This window comes from Esox lucius, chromosome 12 (genome assembly GCF_011004845.1).
Source record: "Esox lucius isolate fEsoLuc1 chromosome 12, fEsoLuc1.pri, whole genome shotgun sequence".
Taxonomy (NCBI): Eukaryota; Metazoa; Chordata; class Actinopteri; order Esociformes; family Esocidae; genus Esox; species Esox lucius.
Genome location: NC_047580.1, coordinates 26852848 through 26870195, shown reverse-complemented (window position 1 = coordinate 26870195; position 17348 = coordinate 26852848). Strand labels below are relative to the sequence as shown.

At 44.4% G+C, this 17348-nt stretch overlaps 1 protein-coding gene across 13 annotated transcripts in view; it reads left to right on the top strand.

Annotated features, from left to right (window-relative positions):
• Nucleotides 1–17348, top strand: part of hspg2 (heparan sulfate proteoglycan 2) — a 99618-nt gene that overhangs the window by 45145 nt on the left and 37125 nt on the right. For all 13 annotated transcript variants that reach the window (XM_034296084.1, XM_034296091.1, XM_034296093.1 and 10 more), the window contains 22 exons: nt 206–403; nt 555–674; nt 821–952; nt 1405–1549; nt 2370–2521; nt 2770–2910; nt 3741–3904; nt 4335–4514; nt 4752–4948; nt 5172–5319; nt 5662–5789; nt 6041–6127; nt 6240–6298; nt 6855–6916; nt 7356–7496; nt 7914–8087; nt 9007–9186; nt 9374–9492; nt 9643–9754; nt 10357–10470; nt 10677–10804; nt 11926–12012. In XM_034296084.1, the coding sequence (XP_034151975.1) occupies nt 206–403; nt 555–674; nt 821–952; nt 1405–1549; nt 2370–2521; nt 2770–2910; nt 3741–3904; nt 4335–4514; nt 4752–4948; nt 5172–5319; nt 5662–5789; nt 6041–6127; nt 6240–6298; nt 6855–6916; nt 7356–7496; nt 7914–8087; nt 9007–9186; nt 9374–9492; nt 9643–9754; nt 10357–10470; nt 10677–10804; nt 11926–12012 (2968 nt within the window). The remainder of the gene's footprint in view (nt 1–205; nt 404–554; nt 675–820; nt 953–1404; nt 1550–2369; nt 2522–2769; nt 2911–3740; nt 3905–4334; nt 4515–4751; nt 4949–5171; nt 5320–5661; nt 5790–6040; nt 6128–6239; nt 6299–6854; nt 6917–7355; nt 7497–7913; nt 8088–9006; nt 9187–9373; nt 9493–9642; nt 9755–10356; nt 10471–10676; nt 10805–11925; nt 12013–17348) is intronic.

Here is a 17348-nt window from a genome sequence, read left to right as displayed (position 1 = left end):
GAGTTGTGTTGGTGTGGTGACGGACCTGGACTCATGTGACTGGATTGTGGTGAGTTGTGTTGGTGTGGTGACGGACCTGGACTCATGTGACTGGATTGTGATTCACTTAGTGTTCTTCTGAGAACAATGCATGACCAAGTGACTATCTCTGTTAGGTGTAAGCACTGCTGGATGACTTGTTTCTAATGGCCCTTTTTGCTCACAGACAAAATCCCTCCTGGCCTGGTTACCCCAACAACCCCCGCCACCACCACAACTATCAAGAAGCCCCCGCGCACCCCTGCCCCCCCAGGGCCGTGCCGAGTCGACCAGGCCACCTGTCAGAATGGCCAGTGTGTCCCCAGGGACTATCTCTGTGACGGAGAAAGGGATTGCTCCGATGGCAGCGATGAGATCAGATGTGGTAACGGTTGGCGACCACTATATACACACACACACACACACACACACACATACACAATCACGACACAAAGGCTTTTCATGTGCATAACACAAACAGACATACAGGGCCAAGATGTCTGATTGAGGTGGTGGTCTGGTCCCCTGTCCCCCAGGCACTCCCTCTCCCTGTGAACCCAATGAGTTTAAGTGTAGGAACGGCCGCTGTGCCCTGAAGCTGTGGCGCTGTGATGGAGACAACGACTGCGAGGACAACTCCGATGAGACAGACTGCCGTAAGCCCGAACTGCTGTTTACTGATCCAAAGCCAAACCTTTTTTTTCGCATGCTTCCTCAAACTGTTTTTTCTATGTAACTGGAACCTGGAAGTTTAAACAATGAAGCATTTTGTGATTTCCCCATCTGTTATGTGGTTCTCCAGCCACCAAAGGTCCAGACGACACCTGTGCTCCAGAACAGTTCGTATGTCGCAGTGACCACACCTGCATCCCGTCCAGTTATCAGTGTGATGAAGAACCAGACTGTCCAGACCGCTCTGATGAGTTTGGCTGCAGTAAGTCCCAGACCATTGTGCCATCTGTCTGTTTCTCACTCCGTCTTTCTGTTCTCTGAGTCCTCTCTCCATATGTCCTCTCTCCATATGTCCTCTCTCCATATGTCCTCTCTCCATATGTCCTCTCTCCTTATGTCCTCTCCCCCTCTGTCCTCTCTCTCCCCCTCTGTCCTCTCTCTCCCCCTCTGTCCTCTCTCTTTCTGTCCTCTCTCTCTCCCTCTGTCCCTCCTGTCTGTGCCTCCAACAGCTTTTGTGATCTGTCCAAGTCCCCCACTGAAAGAACTGTCTGTGTTCTGTGTCTTTGCTTTGATTTATTACTAAAGAGTTTTAGTCTCGCTAATGAGTGCCTTTTTAAAATGTGTTTGGGAGTTTTTGAATGTTTTTGTGCCATCACATGTTTCATAGATATTTGGCTTTACGTGTTTTTTGTTTTCTTGCAACCTTCCAAAAAGCTCCTCCCACGGTGACCAGTCCCCCGGAAGAGTCCATTCAGCTGGCCAGGGGGGAGACTGTGACCTTCACCTGTGTGGCAGTGGGTGTCCCCACTCCTATCATCACTTGGAGGCTCAACTGGGGCCATATCCCTGTTAGTGGCAGGTGAGTTGGTACATTCGTTCTACTTCTTTCCTGTCTTCCTCTGGCCATTGTTGCTCTTATGACACACTTGGTGAGACATTTAAGCTAATGGCTCCAGCCTGTTAAATGCTAAGTTGTTTTTGATCTGTGTACGTTTGCAACCAATTTACTGTATAAGATGACATCTTCAAATGTTGATATGCATCATATAAGCATTTGGTGTTGGTGCTGAGCAGTCTGTTGTATGATACATGTGGCTTGTCTTCAAACTGTTTGTCTGGTTCCATTATGGGATGGAGTGTTGAAGTGTGCAGTGATAGCTCTGCAAAGAATGCTGGGTTTAATTTGTGGAATTGTGTGAAATAAGTCTTGCGTATAATTGATTGGAAACAGACCATGAAGATTTTGAATTGAGTAAGTATTTGTCTGCTATCCAATCTCGTCTGCCCATAAAATGCAGCATTTCATGGATTGCTGTTTTAGCTTTGTTATATATTTACAAACAGCTCATGTTGGATTTTATTTAGAAAATGACTAACGTTTCAAAAACACTGGATTTGCCAACTCAGCTCCTTGAATGTCTGTTGAATGCCTCTTTGTTGTTTACAGTACAGTGGTATGTCTTCTATAAAATAATCTAATCATACAGGATTAAGCCAATGTCTTTTTATAAAAACCTTTGTCAATCGGTCGATGATACACTCTAATCTGTAACAAGTGATTATTCGCGCTTCATCGCTGTGGAACACTCTACCTCCGGCTTCAGTGTCTCGTGTGTTTGAAGCATACATTTTACGTACTACGTGTACATCTGTCTAACCCTAACCCTAACCCTTCCCAGAATCTCAATGACCAGCGAGTATGGGCGTGGCACCCTGACCATCAGGGACGTGAAGGAGGCGGACCAGGGGGCGTACACCTGCGAGGCCATCAACGCCAAAGGCCTGGTCTTTGGTATCCCTGACGGTGTGCTCAGCCTCACTCAGAAACCCGGTATGTACTGTCAAGCCTCGTTCAAAACCGAACCAAACTGAAACGCGTTGCTAGCGTCTTCTGGTACAAGCCTACTGTAAAGGCTGTCCCCTCACGCGATTCCATATAGGAACGGCCTTGTGGGTAAGAAAATGCGTACAACGCTGTCTGTCCGTCTGAACCCATTTGCCTGTTCTATGTCTGCGTCTGCTACTGCTCCGGCCTGTCCCTTTGTCCAGTGTTGTTATCCTCTCTGACATGGTCACCAGGAAACTGTCCCGATGGTCACTTCAGTGTGGAGGGACGCTGTCTCTCCTGCTTCTGCTTTGGCATTACCAAGACCTGTGGGAACACGGGCCGTTTCCGAGACCGGATCAGCCTACGCTTCACAGAGGAAGAGAACTTCAAAGGTACTTTCGTTCTCTATGAGTCATCTAATGTCTATGGTATACAAGTTAATCCATGTTGACGTGGTTAGTACTTAAGTCTTTTTTGGAGAACTGGGCATTTGGGAATAGATTTAACTGGATTTAAAAAAAAAAAAAGGCATTGCAATGACTTTGCTGATGATGTTAGCACTTCAACATTGCTGATACTGTTAGCACTTCAACATTGCTGATACTGTTAGCACTTCAACATTGCTGGTACTGTTAGCACTTCAACATTGCTGGTACTGTTAGCACTTCAACATTGCTGATACTGTTAGCACTTCAACATTGCTGGTACTGTTAGCACTTCAACATTGCTGGTACTGTTAGCACTTCAACATTGCTGATACTATTCTTGGTTTGTGTGATTCAGTCCTCTGAACTAACTAACTGGAAGACACTGTGCATAAGTGTCTGCTGTAATTAGGCATGTAAAGCATTCATATTATAACTGCAATGACATTTTTGTTTCTTTATGTAAAGCATTAATTTCATAAATGGTATGACATTTTTGTTTCTTTATGTAAAGCATTCATGTCTTAACTGGTATGACATTTTTGTTTCTTTATGTAAAGCATTCATGTCTTAACTGGTATGATTTTTTTTTTTCTTTATGTAAAGCATTAATCTCATAACTGGTATGACATTTTTGTTTCTTTATGTAAAGCATTCATGTCTTAACTGGTATGACATTTTTGTTTCTTTATGTAAAGCATTCATGTCTTAACTGGTATGACATTTTTGTTTCTTTATGTAAAGCATTAATCTCTTAACTGGTATTTTTCCTTTTCTCCTCCTATGACACTCTCCAGGAGTGAATGTGACATATCCCTCTCGGCCCGGCACACCTCCTCTCTCCTCCACTCAGCTCCTCATCAACACAGACGTGGAGGAGTTTCAGCTGCTTGACCTATCACGGCGCTTCCTTATCCTTGACTCCTATTGGACGCTGCCACGGCAGTTCCTCGGCAACAAGGTCACTAGCTACAGAACATCACTACCTGGAAATCATGTTGAGATGGGCTGAAACTTCAAACATAATTTCCACTGACATGTATATGGTTTAGAAACAACTCTTCTGAAATTATTTACAGATTACATCTGAATGTGTCAGGACACAGTGTGTCAGAATTATTTGAGTTACTCTATGTGTTTGGAGGGGATAATGTGCCCTCATTCTGTTTTAGGAAATCATCACTTTTATTAACAAGCAATATTTCAACCTCACTGAAAGTACTATGACAAATATTCCCTGCAATGATTTTGAGACTATCCTGTTGAAAAGTGATATCTTAAGTACAGCCCTCTGTTGTTTGAGAAACAGAGGAAAAAAGGCCCACCTTTAAACGTATGGCTTTTCATATCAGGTGTTTAGATGTTAATCCAAAGCCTGTATTTCTGCTTAGATTGACTCATATGGAGGATCTCTGAAGTATAAGGTGCGCTACACACTAGCCCGCGGTCAGATGGAGCCGGTGGAGAAACCTGACGTGATTCTAACCGGGAACGGACAGAGACTGGTCTACCGCAGGGGAAACCCCACAACTACCAGTGTGATTAACCAAAAGGAAATCAAATTCACTGAGGTGGGTCAACATCAATCAGTTCCTCCTTCTTCCTTCACACCACCGTTTCTCCTTGATAGCAAATCAATGTACTTGTCTCTGGGTGTGACGTAGCAGTTTATGGGGTCAGTGGCTGAGGTTATACCCCTCGCTGCCTTTTGGTATATAATAAATTGCCAGGATGTAGCCATGTAGGCCTGTAGATCAGTGGCCAAAGTGTTCCTGTCTGACCTCGTATGGCCTGTTTGGCTTGTGTAGGAGAACTGGCAGCACTCGTCAGGTCACCCGGTGTCCCGCGAGGACCTGATGATGACCTTGGCCGACCTGCAGAGCGTCACCATCCGCACCGTCTATGATCAGCACATGGTCAGTGTGGCACTCAGCGACATCGCCATGGACACCACCGCCGTGGGGCACAACGTCCTGGGCCAGGCCGAGGGCGTGGAGGAGTGCAGGTGACCGCCCGTAGGCTGCCCTCAGCTGCCCCTGAGATGAGGATTTAATCCATTCATCTGCACCGATAGTTAGCTAAACAAAGTGTTCCGAAACACGAAAGCCGCTTTGCACCCTGCGACTGTGGTTATGTTAAAAAGAACGTCGCTTCGGATCATACCGAAGATGTCTGGTTTGCGTGGTCCGCTGGGAACGTTACATGGCGTGTGTTTGGTTTTTCCCCAGGTGTCCTCCTGGTTACTCAGGCCTGTCCTGTGAGCAGTGTTCCGTGGGCTTTGAGCGCGTGTCTGGCGGGAACTACCTTGGCTCCTGCGCCGGATGTAACTGTAATGGGCACGCCAGCGCCTGTGACCCCCTCAGTGGACACTGTCTGGTGAGGCCAACATGCTGTTATTACTGGAACGTTATGGAACCTTCTCTGTTGAGTGGAGGAACACAAATTCCACTTGCAACGTCTATATTCCAACAAAACATCGTGTTTCTGTGGACTTTTATGTTGACTGTTTATAGACCGAGGCAATGGGGTTTGGCTGTATAAATGGCAGGAATTCAAATGAAAAATATGTTTTGTGTCAGCGTGGTGTTCTTGAAGCTGATTCCTGCTGGCTCTCATCATGTGGCGTTCTAGAACTTTTCAGACATTACAGTCTTAAAATGTTATATGTGACACACACACACACACAGTAACTGACTTGTGTTCCTCAATGTCCACCAGAGCTGCCAGCACAACACTGAAGGTCCTCAATGTGACCAGTGCAGACCCGGCTACTTTGGTGACCCCAGACGAGGTCGTCCTGATGACTGCAAGCCTTGTCCATGCCCATACACTGAGACATCCCGACGGTGAGGGGTCACTCCACGGTCACACACACACCACACACACACACACACACACGTAGACAAGGAAAAGCAGACACATGAATGGAAAGAGCTCTTTTACACAGCAAATACACGTCCCAGTTGTGCTGATTCACTGCACAGTAAAGTGCTTCTTCGTTCATTGCCTGGGTGTCACCTGGTGACTCGTCTCTCTGCCCATTAACTGGACACTTTAATTACTGAAGTGGTTAACACTGACCTTGGCCTGCTCCCAGGTTCTCTGACACATGCTTCCTGGATCATGACTCCCAAGCGACGTGCGATGCCTGCAAACCAGGCTACACTGGCCGCCGCTGTGAGAAGTGAGTGACGCTGTCCTCGCCCCCTTTTACATCTACACCGTCTTTAAAGGAATTACCCAGTTGGTGGTAAAGCAGCGGAGCAGTAGTGAAACATGTTTGTTTGTGTTTCTAGGTGTGCGCCTGGTTTCCAGGGTAATCCGCTACAGCCTAATGGGAAATGCATTCCGAACCGTGAGTGACTCTTATGTTGTACTCTGGTAGAAAGCTTTAGGAGTTATTACCAGGTTATTTATACCAGCAGGTTGAGCCTGGAGACCAGGTTAGCTTTAAGAGTCATTACCAGGTGATATACACCAGCAGGTTGAGCCTGGAGACCAGGTTAGCTTTAAGAGTCATTACCAGGTTATTTATACCAGCAGATTGAGCCTGGAGACAAGGTAAACTTTAAGAGTCATTACCCGGTTATATACACCAGTAAATTGAGCCTGGAAATCAGGTTAGCTTTAAGAGTCATCACCAGGTTATATACACCAGTAGATTGAGCCTGGAAACCAGTTTAGCTTTAAGAGTCATAGTCTTGTCCTGATGTTACCTGCTGAGACTGGTGTGTTCATCAGTCTGGTATGTGTAGTAGTTGGGCAGGGTTCAACGGTCACGGAGAAGCCCCAGGTACTGATTCTTGTGTCATGTCCCCACCTCCCTGACTCTCTCTCCATCACACACTCCCTCCCTCTCTTCTCTATATTCTAATTTTTCCCTGCTCCTCTCCCCCTTCCTCCCCCCTCAGAAAGCTCAAAGTGTGATAATCGAGGAACAGTGAATTCCAACAGCAGACTGTGTGCCTGCAAGGTAATACCACGTAGTTATGGCTTACTGTGCTTCTTTGTTAAGGCCCTAGTTATGAGTAGGGCATAGTTATTAGATTAGTGGGAGGTCACACGCTGTATTCAAAATGATCAACAGTTTTACTAAATTCTCTAGTCATATATAGGTTCATATACTTGGATATCTGGGTGTGGGTTTTAATATCATTATACAGTGCAATCATCTCTTAGGATCCCGGTGAATTATAAGCCATTCAGCCAATCATCTCTTAGAGATCCCGGTGAATGATAAGCCATTCAGCCAGTCATCTCTTAGTATCCCGATGAATGATAAGCCATTCAGCCAGTCATCTCTTAGGATCCCGGTGAATGATAAGCCAGTCATCTCTTAAGATCCCGGTGAATGATAAGCCGTTCAGCCAGTCAACTGGTCGGATGTTTGGCTGATGTCCTCTTTGTTACAGTCCAATGTGATGGGGTCGCAGTGTGACGAGTGTAAGAGCGGCTCCTTCCACCTCACAGAAGATAACCCAGAGGGCTGCTTGCAGTGCTTCTGTATGGGTGTCAGCAAGCATTGTGCCAGCTCCACCTGGAGCCGAGACCAGGTCAGTGGCCCACACTCACAGCCTTTATATGGCATGGGAGCAGGTGAACCAGGGCACCTTGGAATGTACAGGCACTGGCCTTGAGGGTATGTGGTTAACCAAAGACCGATATTTCTACAGAGAATAACCACACTTTATCAATTCTAATATTCCGCCAAGACACAGCTTTCTACTGAGAGTCTCCATCTCTGGTCCTGTAGAAAGCCCATCTCTAACAAACTTATTCCTTTAATTTGCTTAATAAAGTGTGTTAGTGCTGTGAGTTGAAGAAGTGAACTGTAGGTTTATTTTTTAATTAACTCTCTTTTTCTCTGTGGATTTTATTTATTTTATTTTGAGTTGATTAACTGGTCAGATATGGCCTCCGGTTGCTAGAGAGGCCCTGGCCTAAAGAGTGTGTGGGTTTTTATCCCACAGGTCCGTGGCGGTGTGAACGGGCAGCTTTTCTCCCTCTCCAATGTTGCCAACACCAGAACCATCACAGATGGCATCAATCAGAGAGGCTTTTCAGAGGTGGCATTTCGCTCCTTCTCTGACGTTCCCAGTGACATTTATTACTGGGTTCTCCCAGACAGCTTCAAAGGAGATAAGGTAAGAGGGGCCCGACTACAGGAAAAAATCATCCACTGCGAGTTGGTGATCTCCATTCTTAGTGGGACTTGGTGATCTCCGTTCTTAGTGGGACTTGGTGATCTCCGTTCTTAGTGGGACTTGGTGATCTCCGTTCTTAGTGGGACTTGGTGATCTCCGTTCTTAGTGGGACTTGGTGATCTCCGTTCTTAGTGGGACTTGGTGATCTCCGTTCTTAGTGGGACTTGGTGATCTCCGTCCTTAGTGGGACTTGGTGATCTCCGTCCTTAGTGGGACTTGGTGATCTCCGTCCTTAGTGGGACTTGGTGATCTCCGTCCTTAGTGGGACTTGGTGATCTCCGTTCTTAGTGGGACTTGGTGATCTCCGTTCTTAGTGGGACTTGGTGATCTCCGTTCTTAGTGGGACTTGGTGATCTCCGTTCTTAGTGGGACTTGGTGATCTCCGTTCTTAGTGGGACTTGGTGATCTCCGTTCTTAGTGGGACTTGGTGATCTCCGTTCTTAGTGGGACTTGGTGATCTCCGTTCTTAGTGGGACTTGGTGATCTCCGTTCTTAGTGGGACTTGGTGATCTCCGTTCTTAGTGGGACTTTTAGTGATCTCTATTTTTATTTGAACTTTTAGTGATCTCCATCTTAGTGGGACTTACGTGTATAGTGTTCTCCAATCTTAGTGGGACATTTAGTGATCTTCATTCTTAGTGGGATTTATAGTGATCTTCATTCTTAGTGGGACTTAAAGATAAACAAATGGAAGCTCTCCGCTTCTGTTATGAATTTATCGTCAAGCCCACATGCATGTCATTGTGTGATCCGTGGCCAAGCTACATTAGCTTTAAAGTGTCGTGGAGGGGAAGTAGCTTTGTACCATCCAGTAGAGTTAAGAGGTTGGTTATCCAAAACATTCTGATGTTGTTGCCAGGTGACTGCCTATGGTGGAGAGCTGCGCTACACTGTTCGCTACGAGCCCCGACAGCGCTCCCTGGTGATTGATGGACAGCCGGATGTGGTTCTCCAAGGCAACGGCATTTTCCTGGAGCACTACTCCCTGACTAAACCACTCCCTAGTGTCCCAACCACAGTCACGGTCACCTTCAGAGAGGTGTGTTTTATTAACATTTCTTTTTTCTTTCACATACATTTGGTCATTGTTGATGGTTTTATTTAAATTGCCTAATTAAGGTGAACATTACCCCCATCTTTAATTTATCTCCTAATTCATTACTTCTGAGTTTATCTAAGCAGAACTGTGTCGGATCTGGCTCTCTCCCTTTGTTTTCCCCTGCCAGTCTATGTGGAAGCGTGCTGACGGACAGCCTTGTACTCGTGAGCACCTCCTCATGGCCTTGGCTGATACTAGTGTCTTAATGATCAGAGCGACCTATGCTGAAAACATGGTGGAGACCAGGTAAGACAGGACCGGACTGCCTGTGCTTTTCAACATGTACTGTTCTACATGTATTATTTTACCTCTATTAATCTTCATAATTTCTGTATACTCCCATGTGGTGGATGATGAGGATGTGGTTCCTTAGCTGTGGTGTTGTCTGTTGCCTAGTCTCTCAGACATCCGGATGGACATTGCAGTGCCCCACTCCACAGGGAACCAACGAGCCCTTGAAGTGGAGGAGTGTGCCTGTCCTCAGGGCTACAAAGGACCATCATGCCAGGTACTCTACACACAACTGTTTGTGTTGATGCAACAATACCAACCAATAAAATGCCTGTTCCTCTGTCCACTCTTCTAGCTGTTTCTTGGTTGTTTCCATGCTACAGTTGATGTCTTGGAGGGGGTGGAATTCTTAGAGCATGCTTTAACACTAGAAATGCTGAATGCCTACACCAATTTATTTTGAGTTTGTGATTAATAATAAAATAAATCCTAAATAGGCATGTACATAGATTGTTCCAGATCTGCTGGGTCAGAATTCTAAACTCAGAAACGGAAAATTATTTAGAGAAATTTTTTTTTACCCCATTTTCTTACTAAATTCGCCCAAAACATAGGCCTATTAGCACTGGTACCCAGGCACTAATCACCCTTCACTGGGTGCATGGTGGTGTTGCTGGGGAGGAGAATGGGTATGCTAACAGGGACGATTCGTATGCTAATGGCGTCAAACGGCGTTCAGCTCTGGCGGATCTGAAAGGACGTGGCGGTTCTAGTGTTAATGGAACAAACACAATCCTCTGTACTGCATACTGTAGTCATTACGACCTGGACTGAGGTGTTTTTCCATGTTTTTTCCGGTCATATCTGATTTCCACGCAGGAGTGTGACGTGGGCTACATCCGCACGGGTTCTGGGCTCTACCTCGGTACCTGTGAGAGGTGCGACTGCAACGGACGTAGCAGTAACTGTGACCCAGAGACAGGCGCATGCTTGGTAGGTCGCAGCACCCCCATACTGGACGCCACGACAGGCGTACATCGCTACAACGCCACCTGTTGCCGTGGAATGCGCTAATGTTGTTTTTTTGGCAAATCTCAACATGTGCAAAAGATTCTGAGCAAACATTAGCTCCTAATAGGCTTTCACGTCTCGAGGAATGGATCCAGACTCAGTCTTTTCCCTTCCGTCTCCCTTTCTAGCAATGCCTTGAGAACACAGCTGGCCCAAGGTGTGAGCTCTGTTTGCCAGGTTTCTACGGCAACCCAGTGACAGATGGACCACAGGCCTGTCAGCCCTGCCCCTGTCCTGGCACGTCTCCCGGCAGCCAGTGAGTTTTCAGAAGCATACATTTAACCCTTTACTTTGACGTCCAGTGGTGACAGGTTTGTGAACGCTTGAGCACAGGTGTTTTTGCACTTTTCAGTGTCAAGGACCCCTGAATATTATTAACCTCTCTGAGGGAATCATTTCTTTTGAAGGGGGTTCTCTCTGAGACTCACGCAGGTTGATTCTACACATTATGCCATAAGGGTGAGAGAACATTTTGTCAAATTAAACAGACCTTTTTGCAATACGTCATCTGTCTAGGGTGAGCTTTAGAATGTTGGACCCTTAAGGACGTTTTGGTTGGGGGCCTGTCTACTTTCCTTTGAGGGAGACAAGGAAAAATAGGAAGTGATAGGAATGTGATCAGATCTTCATCAATCAATCAAGTATAATTTATAATAAAGCTTCTTCTAGATTGAAGTGCTTACATCGTAATAATAGATCAAATGAACCTTAAACAAGTAATTAAATTATCTTTTCACTTTCTTTATTGAGCAAATCGCTATAAATCAATGTATTTCTTAGATGAAACACATTTGTTAACCTCGAGATGAATCCGCTCAATCAAATTAAGAATGGAGAGGTAATTGGTCCCATATGTTTCAGTTGCAATGTCAACATCAGGCTTGTAACTTTTGAAAGTCTTTTGGAAGCTTTTGCAGGTTTTTGGGTGGTTGTGTTTTGAGTTTTGTTTTCTCACTGGCGAAAACACAACCCAGAACACAATCCCAAACAAATGCAGAGGCATACATCGAGTATGTAGATTTACAAGCCTGATGTTGTTATTGCATGCAAAGAAGGTGGAATTGACTAAACTTCATTGGGTTGATTAATCTAGGGGTTAACACTAACATGGAACTGTTTGTTCAGAAATAAGTAAAACAGTACAGGAATTTGTTATTTGTTAGATCAGGCTCGCATGACTAGTTATGAAGAGTGGATCGCATTTAAGGTCAAATTAATGCAGAAATGAAGACCATGCTGTAGGGCGGTCGACAGGGGGTCTACACGGTTTTGTAACAACGTTTCATCTGTCACTCACTGCAGATGCTGTTCCACTGTTTTGTGTCCAATACAGAGTAGTGTTTTATAGTGGCTCACACGTCTTTTTGTACCCTGTAGGTATTCTCTGACTTGCTTCAAGGACACAGATGGTCAGCCCACTTGTAATAACTGTCCCACTGGCTTCACTGGCCGACGCTGTGAAAGGTAATTCTCTCTACATCTTTATCTGCCTGTCATTCCATCACCTCTGTCCTTACGGTCAGCTGTTTACTGGTCAGTGGTTTGGGGGTGCTGGGCTTGTCGAAGCGTGGCAAGACGAGGTGAATATTCTGGCATTTATAAAACGGGTATAGCAGCATGTCTGTCCCATTGCATCTGCCTTTCAACCAGTTTTTCCAACCTGTCATGATTAACTGGTGTGTGTTACGCAATGGTATTGGAGAAGCGAAAGTAATATTAACATAGCCATTTTAACATAATTTTACCATGCTGTGAATAATTTGCAGGCAATCTAAAAGGTGTGTGAAAGGCATCCCAATGTAGGTATGATTTCAGGAAAGTATCAGGTGTCATGGCAACGGGCCAGAGGCAGCTGGCTTTGTGAAATCTGAAAAATGCAGCCATTTCTATCTGCAGGGGAGATTTGGGTTGAATACTGTTTGTTGGTTTGGTTTCTGCAGTTGTAGTGCTCTTTATGCAGTGACATATGACTAGTCAATGTGTCTGTTGGATAACTGTGCTTTGCAAAGAGTTTTATTTTTAAAAAAAATCTAAATGTGTCTTAGACCAGGATAATATATTGTTTCTAGACTATCTGATCAATGAGTGAAAGGTTTTAATATCTGGATTAATATCTGAGCCAGGGAAAAAATATGTAGTTTTTTTCTGGAACAACACAGGTTATCCTAATTATTTCCCTGGTCATTGCTGTAAATGAGAACGTATTCTCAGTTGGATTTTCTATCGCTATTGCCAAATCTAGAAAGGTTGTCTACATTTGAGTGTTCAGTGACATTCCGTTATCTTCACAGATGCGTTTGTCATGTGTATCACCTCAAACTTATACCCCAGTGAAACAGGAATTCATGGATGACACAGTCCATAGTGACTTGAGAAACAAATATCAATGGGAAGATACTTCTATTAGTTGTGACACATGTTTTTGAGAAAAATATGTATTATTTGATTAAGAATTTGTTATTTTACTTCGGACAATTTTACCTCGGTGGTTAGTTTTGTCTCATATTTGAAATGTAAGGTCAAGCTGAAAACAACAATAACATTTTTAAACCATATATTTTATTAGGGTTGTTTGTACTGACAAAATCTTTTCACATGGTTCTTTCCTCTGCTTCAGCATTTACCAGAACCCTCTCAGAGTATAACGCTTTCTGCTCTATCTTTGCTTTTACTGCTTAATAAAAGGTTAAGAAGCCATGGGCTAATACTGTCTCTGTTTATGCCAGGGGCAATGTTTGCATATTCTCTCTTTGAGGCATTAATCTAGAGGTGGCATTTCTAATGTAATGTCTGTTTGACAAATCTTTGCTACTTGATGTGCAAAGATGGCGATGAGGTGACTGGGTAAACAAACGTCGGTATGTTTTGATTCGTTGATCTTCCCCACCTGCCCAGTGTCTCATTTCAATGTTTTGATAATTAAGAAAACAAGACAGTTGTGAGGACCTGTACCTGGAAGGGGACCATGAGGGCTTCCTGCCACCCGGCTGTGGTGAGGCAGTTTTCAACTTCAGTTTGGAGAAACGTGTGGTGCCAGAAGGCAGCGGAGGGGAGGAGGAAGGGGTGGGGGGATATGATGAGGAGGAGGACCCAGATTACAGCGCACGGCCAGATGAGGGTGAGGAACCAGATTACAGCGCACGGCCAGATGAGGGTGAGGAACCAGATTACAGCGCACGGCCAGATGAGGGTGAGGAACCAGATTACAGCGCACGGCCAGATGAGGGTGAGGAACCAGATTACAGCGCACGGCCAGATGAAGAGGAGACAAATTATAGACCAAGGCCCACACAGCTGCTGTTCACTGCCAGACACCGACTCGAACCCACTCACTCCATCCCAACTCACACCACCACTCGCTTAAGCACATCCACTCACCCCACCATCCTCATTCACCCAACCGCAGCCACCCTGTCTGCCGACACCGTCCGGGTCCACCTGATTGGGACTGCAGCCAGGATGCCATCTCTCAACACTTCCAGCCCTCAGGTGAGGGAGCACAGTTTCCAGTTCCTAATGAGACATCATATGAACCGCTTCAATATGCGCCTTTCAATGATGGAGAGCAACACCCTAGACATCAAGGAGGGCATCCAGCTTATGGGGGACCAGCAGAGAAACCTCAGCAACCAGCTGGAGAAACTCCTGTCCCTGCAGTCACAGTCTGCCCTGGAGAAGACTCAACGGATTGGGGTGCTGGAGCATAGCTACAACAACATGGAAACTCGTCTGAAAACGTTGGAAGGTCGTCTGGAAATCCTGATAGATGGGTTTACAGCCCTGGCTCAGGAGATAAACAAGGTGAAGCGCATCCGACACACACCACGGTCTGCTAAAGCAGCTAAGTCTCAGTCACCAGTCTCAACATCGTTAGTGCCAGGGCTATCCAAAACCCGTCACGCCATCATGACTTCTCAATTAACAACCCCAACAACACTGAAAAGGACTCAATCGTCAACCACCAGGTCAAAGATTAAAACCACACTCCACAAAAGCTCTTCTTTGTCCCCTCTTCCTCCTGAGAAAGACCCAACAAGAGACCCTCAGAAGCAACAAAAGCACAAACCAACAGTCATTACAAAATCCACCATCCAAACATTCAAAAACAGACCAACTACAAAACCTGAACCAAAAACCAGATCCACCAAAAGTAATGTAAACTCAGAGTCCAGGATAAGACAAAATAATACACTCAGTAAACCTAGAAAAAGCTCTACACCACGTAGTACTGAAAAGCCGAACACTAGACCACACCATACAACAAAGCCTAGGTCCAGACAAGTTAGTGCAGCAAAGCCTAAAACAAAAACTACTATGGCCCAGAAGAGTCATGTTACAGCTAAAAATCTCTCAAGTGTTTCACAACCAGGGAAACCCCCCCAAAAAGTGGCCACTACTAAATATCAGCTGGCACCGCCATCCCATAAACTTAAATCAACAACAAAGGTATCGGAAAATTCCACGTCATCCATGTCACCTAATCGAGCTGCTAAAAGTGAAAAGGATGCCTCTCGATTAGTTGCACCTGGTTCAAAGAGTCAAGCCGAAGTGACAGTCACAGAAACAGTGATCAGAAAACCATCTCACTCAAATAATGGTCCCTCTAAGCCTGATGGGAAATCCACTGGTCCAGACTCATATCAGTTGCCTCCTCCGTCCCACAAAGTCCAGCGAGGGGCCAAAGCAAGTTACTCAAAGACAGTTCTTGCAGTCACATTAGCACCAAGCAAAACAAGCACTTTAAAGCGCTCAGCCGCTAAGAGTAAGGTCAAAGCTACTTCCAAAAGACTCCCAAAGAAGAAGAAAGACAAACCCCAGTATAATGTTATGGACCTGCTCAAACTACTCCAAGGGAATCATCAAAAATCTCCCCCAAGGAAAAATAAACTGAAGCAAGATGGTTCTGAAGGTTCTTTTCATATTGTTCTAGGAAGACTGGCAATTCCTATCAAAATTATTAATGATTACTAGGGACAGTTATATAATAACAATGACAATATTGACCCACTTGTGGCCCTGATATTTATGCATATTTAATATTTTTATAGAAATCCTTTTGAAAATGGACTGGTAAGTGGGGAGGAACCTTTCCATGTGGAACCAACATTGTTACTGTGGTTATATATATATATATTTTTTTTATTCATGCAGATGTTTTTTTTTGCCTCAATGAAAACACACTTGAAACAACATTGTTGTTGTGTTCAAAGCAACTGCCCACTGTTTCCAGATTCCTATGAAAAATATAATCTTTTGATTCTAGTAAAATGTTTTCCTTAAAAACAAATTGTGCTGGAATGGTGTGGGTGTAACAGAATGTTAAGTATGTTAGCAACATTATTTAGATATTATTTTAAAGGTTATTCCAGAGTTTTATGTTATTTTAGCCAGTAGTTGACAAGCCGAAATGGGTACCTGTGATTTGTGTACTATGTCATTCAGTTGTGTACAATATCACCAGATTTTACAAATCCATTGTCTATCACATACCTTTGATATCTTTTATAGACTGTAATCTTTTAAAATTTAGATTCTACCTGGGCAGTTACTTTATAGCTGCATTTTGTGACTAGTAGATGAGTTCCACAATAATCCTCTCATGACATTTTGTACAGGTAGTATATTTAAAGTTTTTTTATTGACAAAGGTTTTTTTTTACTTGAGCCCAAACTACCTGAGGACTATTACATTCAGAGCAGAATATACAGATTTTCTGAATATCAATAATTATAGAGCCTATTGTACATGACAAGTGAGTTTGCCCAAGCTATTGGCTGTCCCCATGTTCTGGGATAAATCTTTGTATTCCTTCATAAATTATTTGATGTGTAAATATGTTATTTTTTGTGCAAAAATAATTTATTTATGGTATATTATGTATTTAGTTATTTCTGCTTTTATTTTGTTTCTGTTTCAGTGTACTTCATTCTTCCTGTTCATAATCCAAATGGTGACATAGCATGTGAAATATTTACATAAAAAAATTCCGATTCCACTCATTTCATTTAATCGGTCTGATGGTTTCCCCCAATTACAGTATATATATAATATTTTTTTAAATCCACATTTTGTAATGTCCAACTTCTCTTACTAAGTAACTCCTCATCAGGTTAATGAGAGTCTAAAAAAATGGCGTTCTGCTTTTTATCATACCGCTTGCTCAATCAGGAAGTATTTTCCGGTAGATACACAGTTGGAGGAGTGCACATTTTCCCGACAACAGTTATTGACCTTGCTGGCACTCAACCTACCACACAGAGTCACTAGAGCGCGTCAAGACAGGACAGCCCTGTATGAACTTTCTATCAACCTCCCACAATTCTAAGCGGCTTTGCAGCAACGTCTGCAGGAAGACCTGGGCACGCTCTGTAGGCTGTGAGCAGGATTTAAACTGTCTGCAATGGCACATCTACACTGCAAGGCAGTGACTCAGTACTGCAACACTCAGAGGTTCCAGCCTATGGTGCTTCAGTGGGTTGATTGAGTTGAAGTCCAAATTGATGCTGTGCCATTGGTTTGATTGTTCAACTGTGAAGCGTCCTGTGATCAGGTAAGAATTGGAGCAGCTAGGGTAGCTCTCCACAGGGTTGCCGGGCCTTCTGGCCTGCTGTTCTGCCATCCATCTATCACTTGCTTGGGCTGTGTGCATCAAACTCCAAATCGCCTGCCAGTGTCATATCACAGTATGATGCCTCCTCCTGCCATTGCAATTCAGTTCTCTGCCTCTTAGATCTGCTGTTGGGTTCCTCTGTTCTACTCTCTCAGGTTTACTGTGTCACCACTTATAATGAAGTTACTCA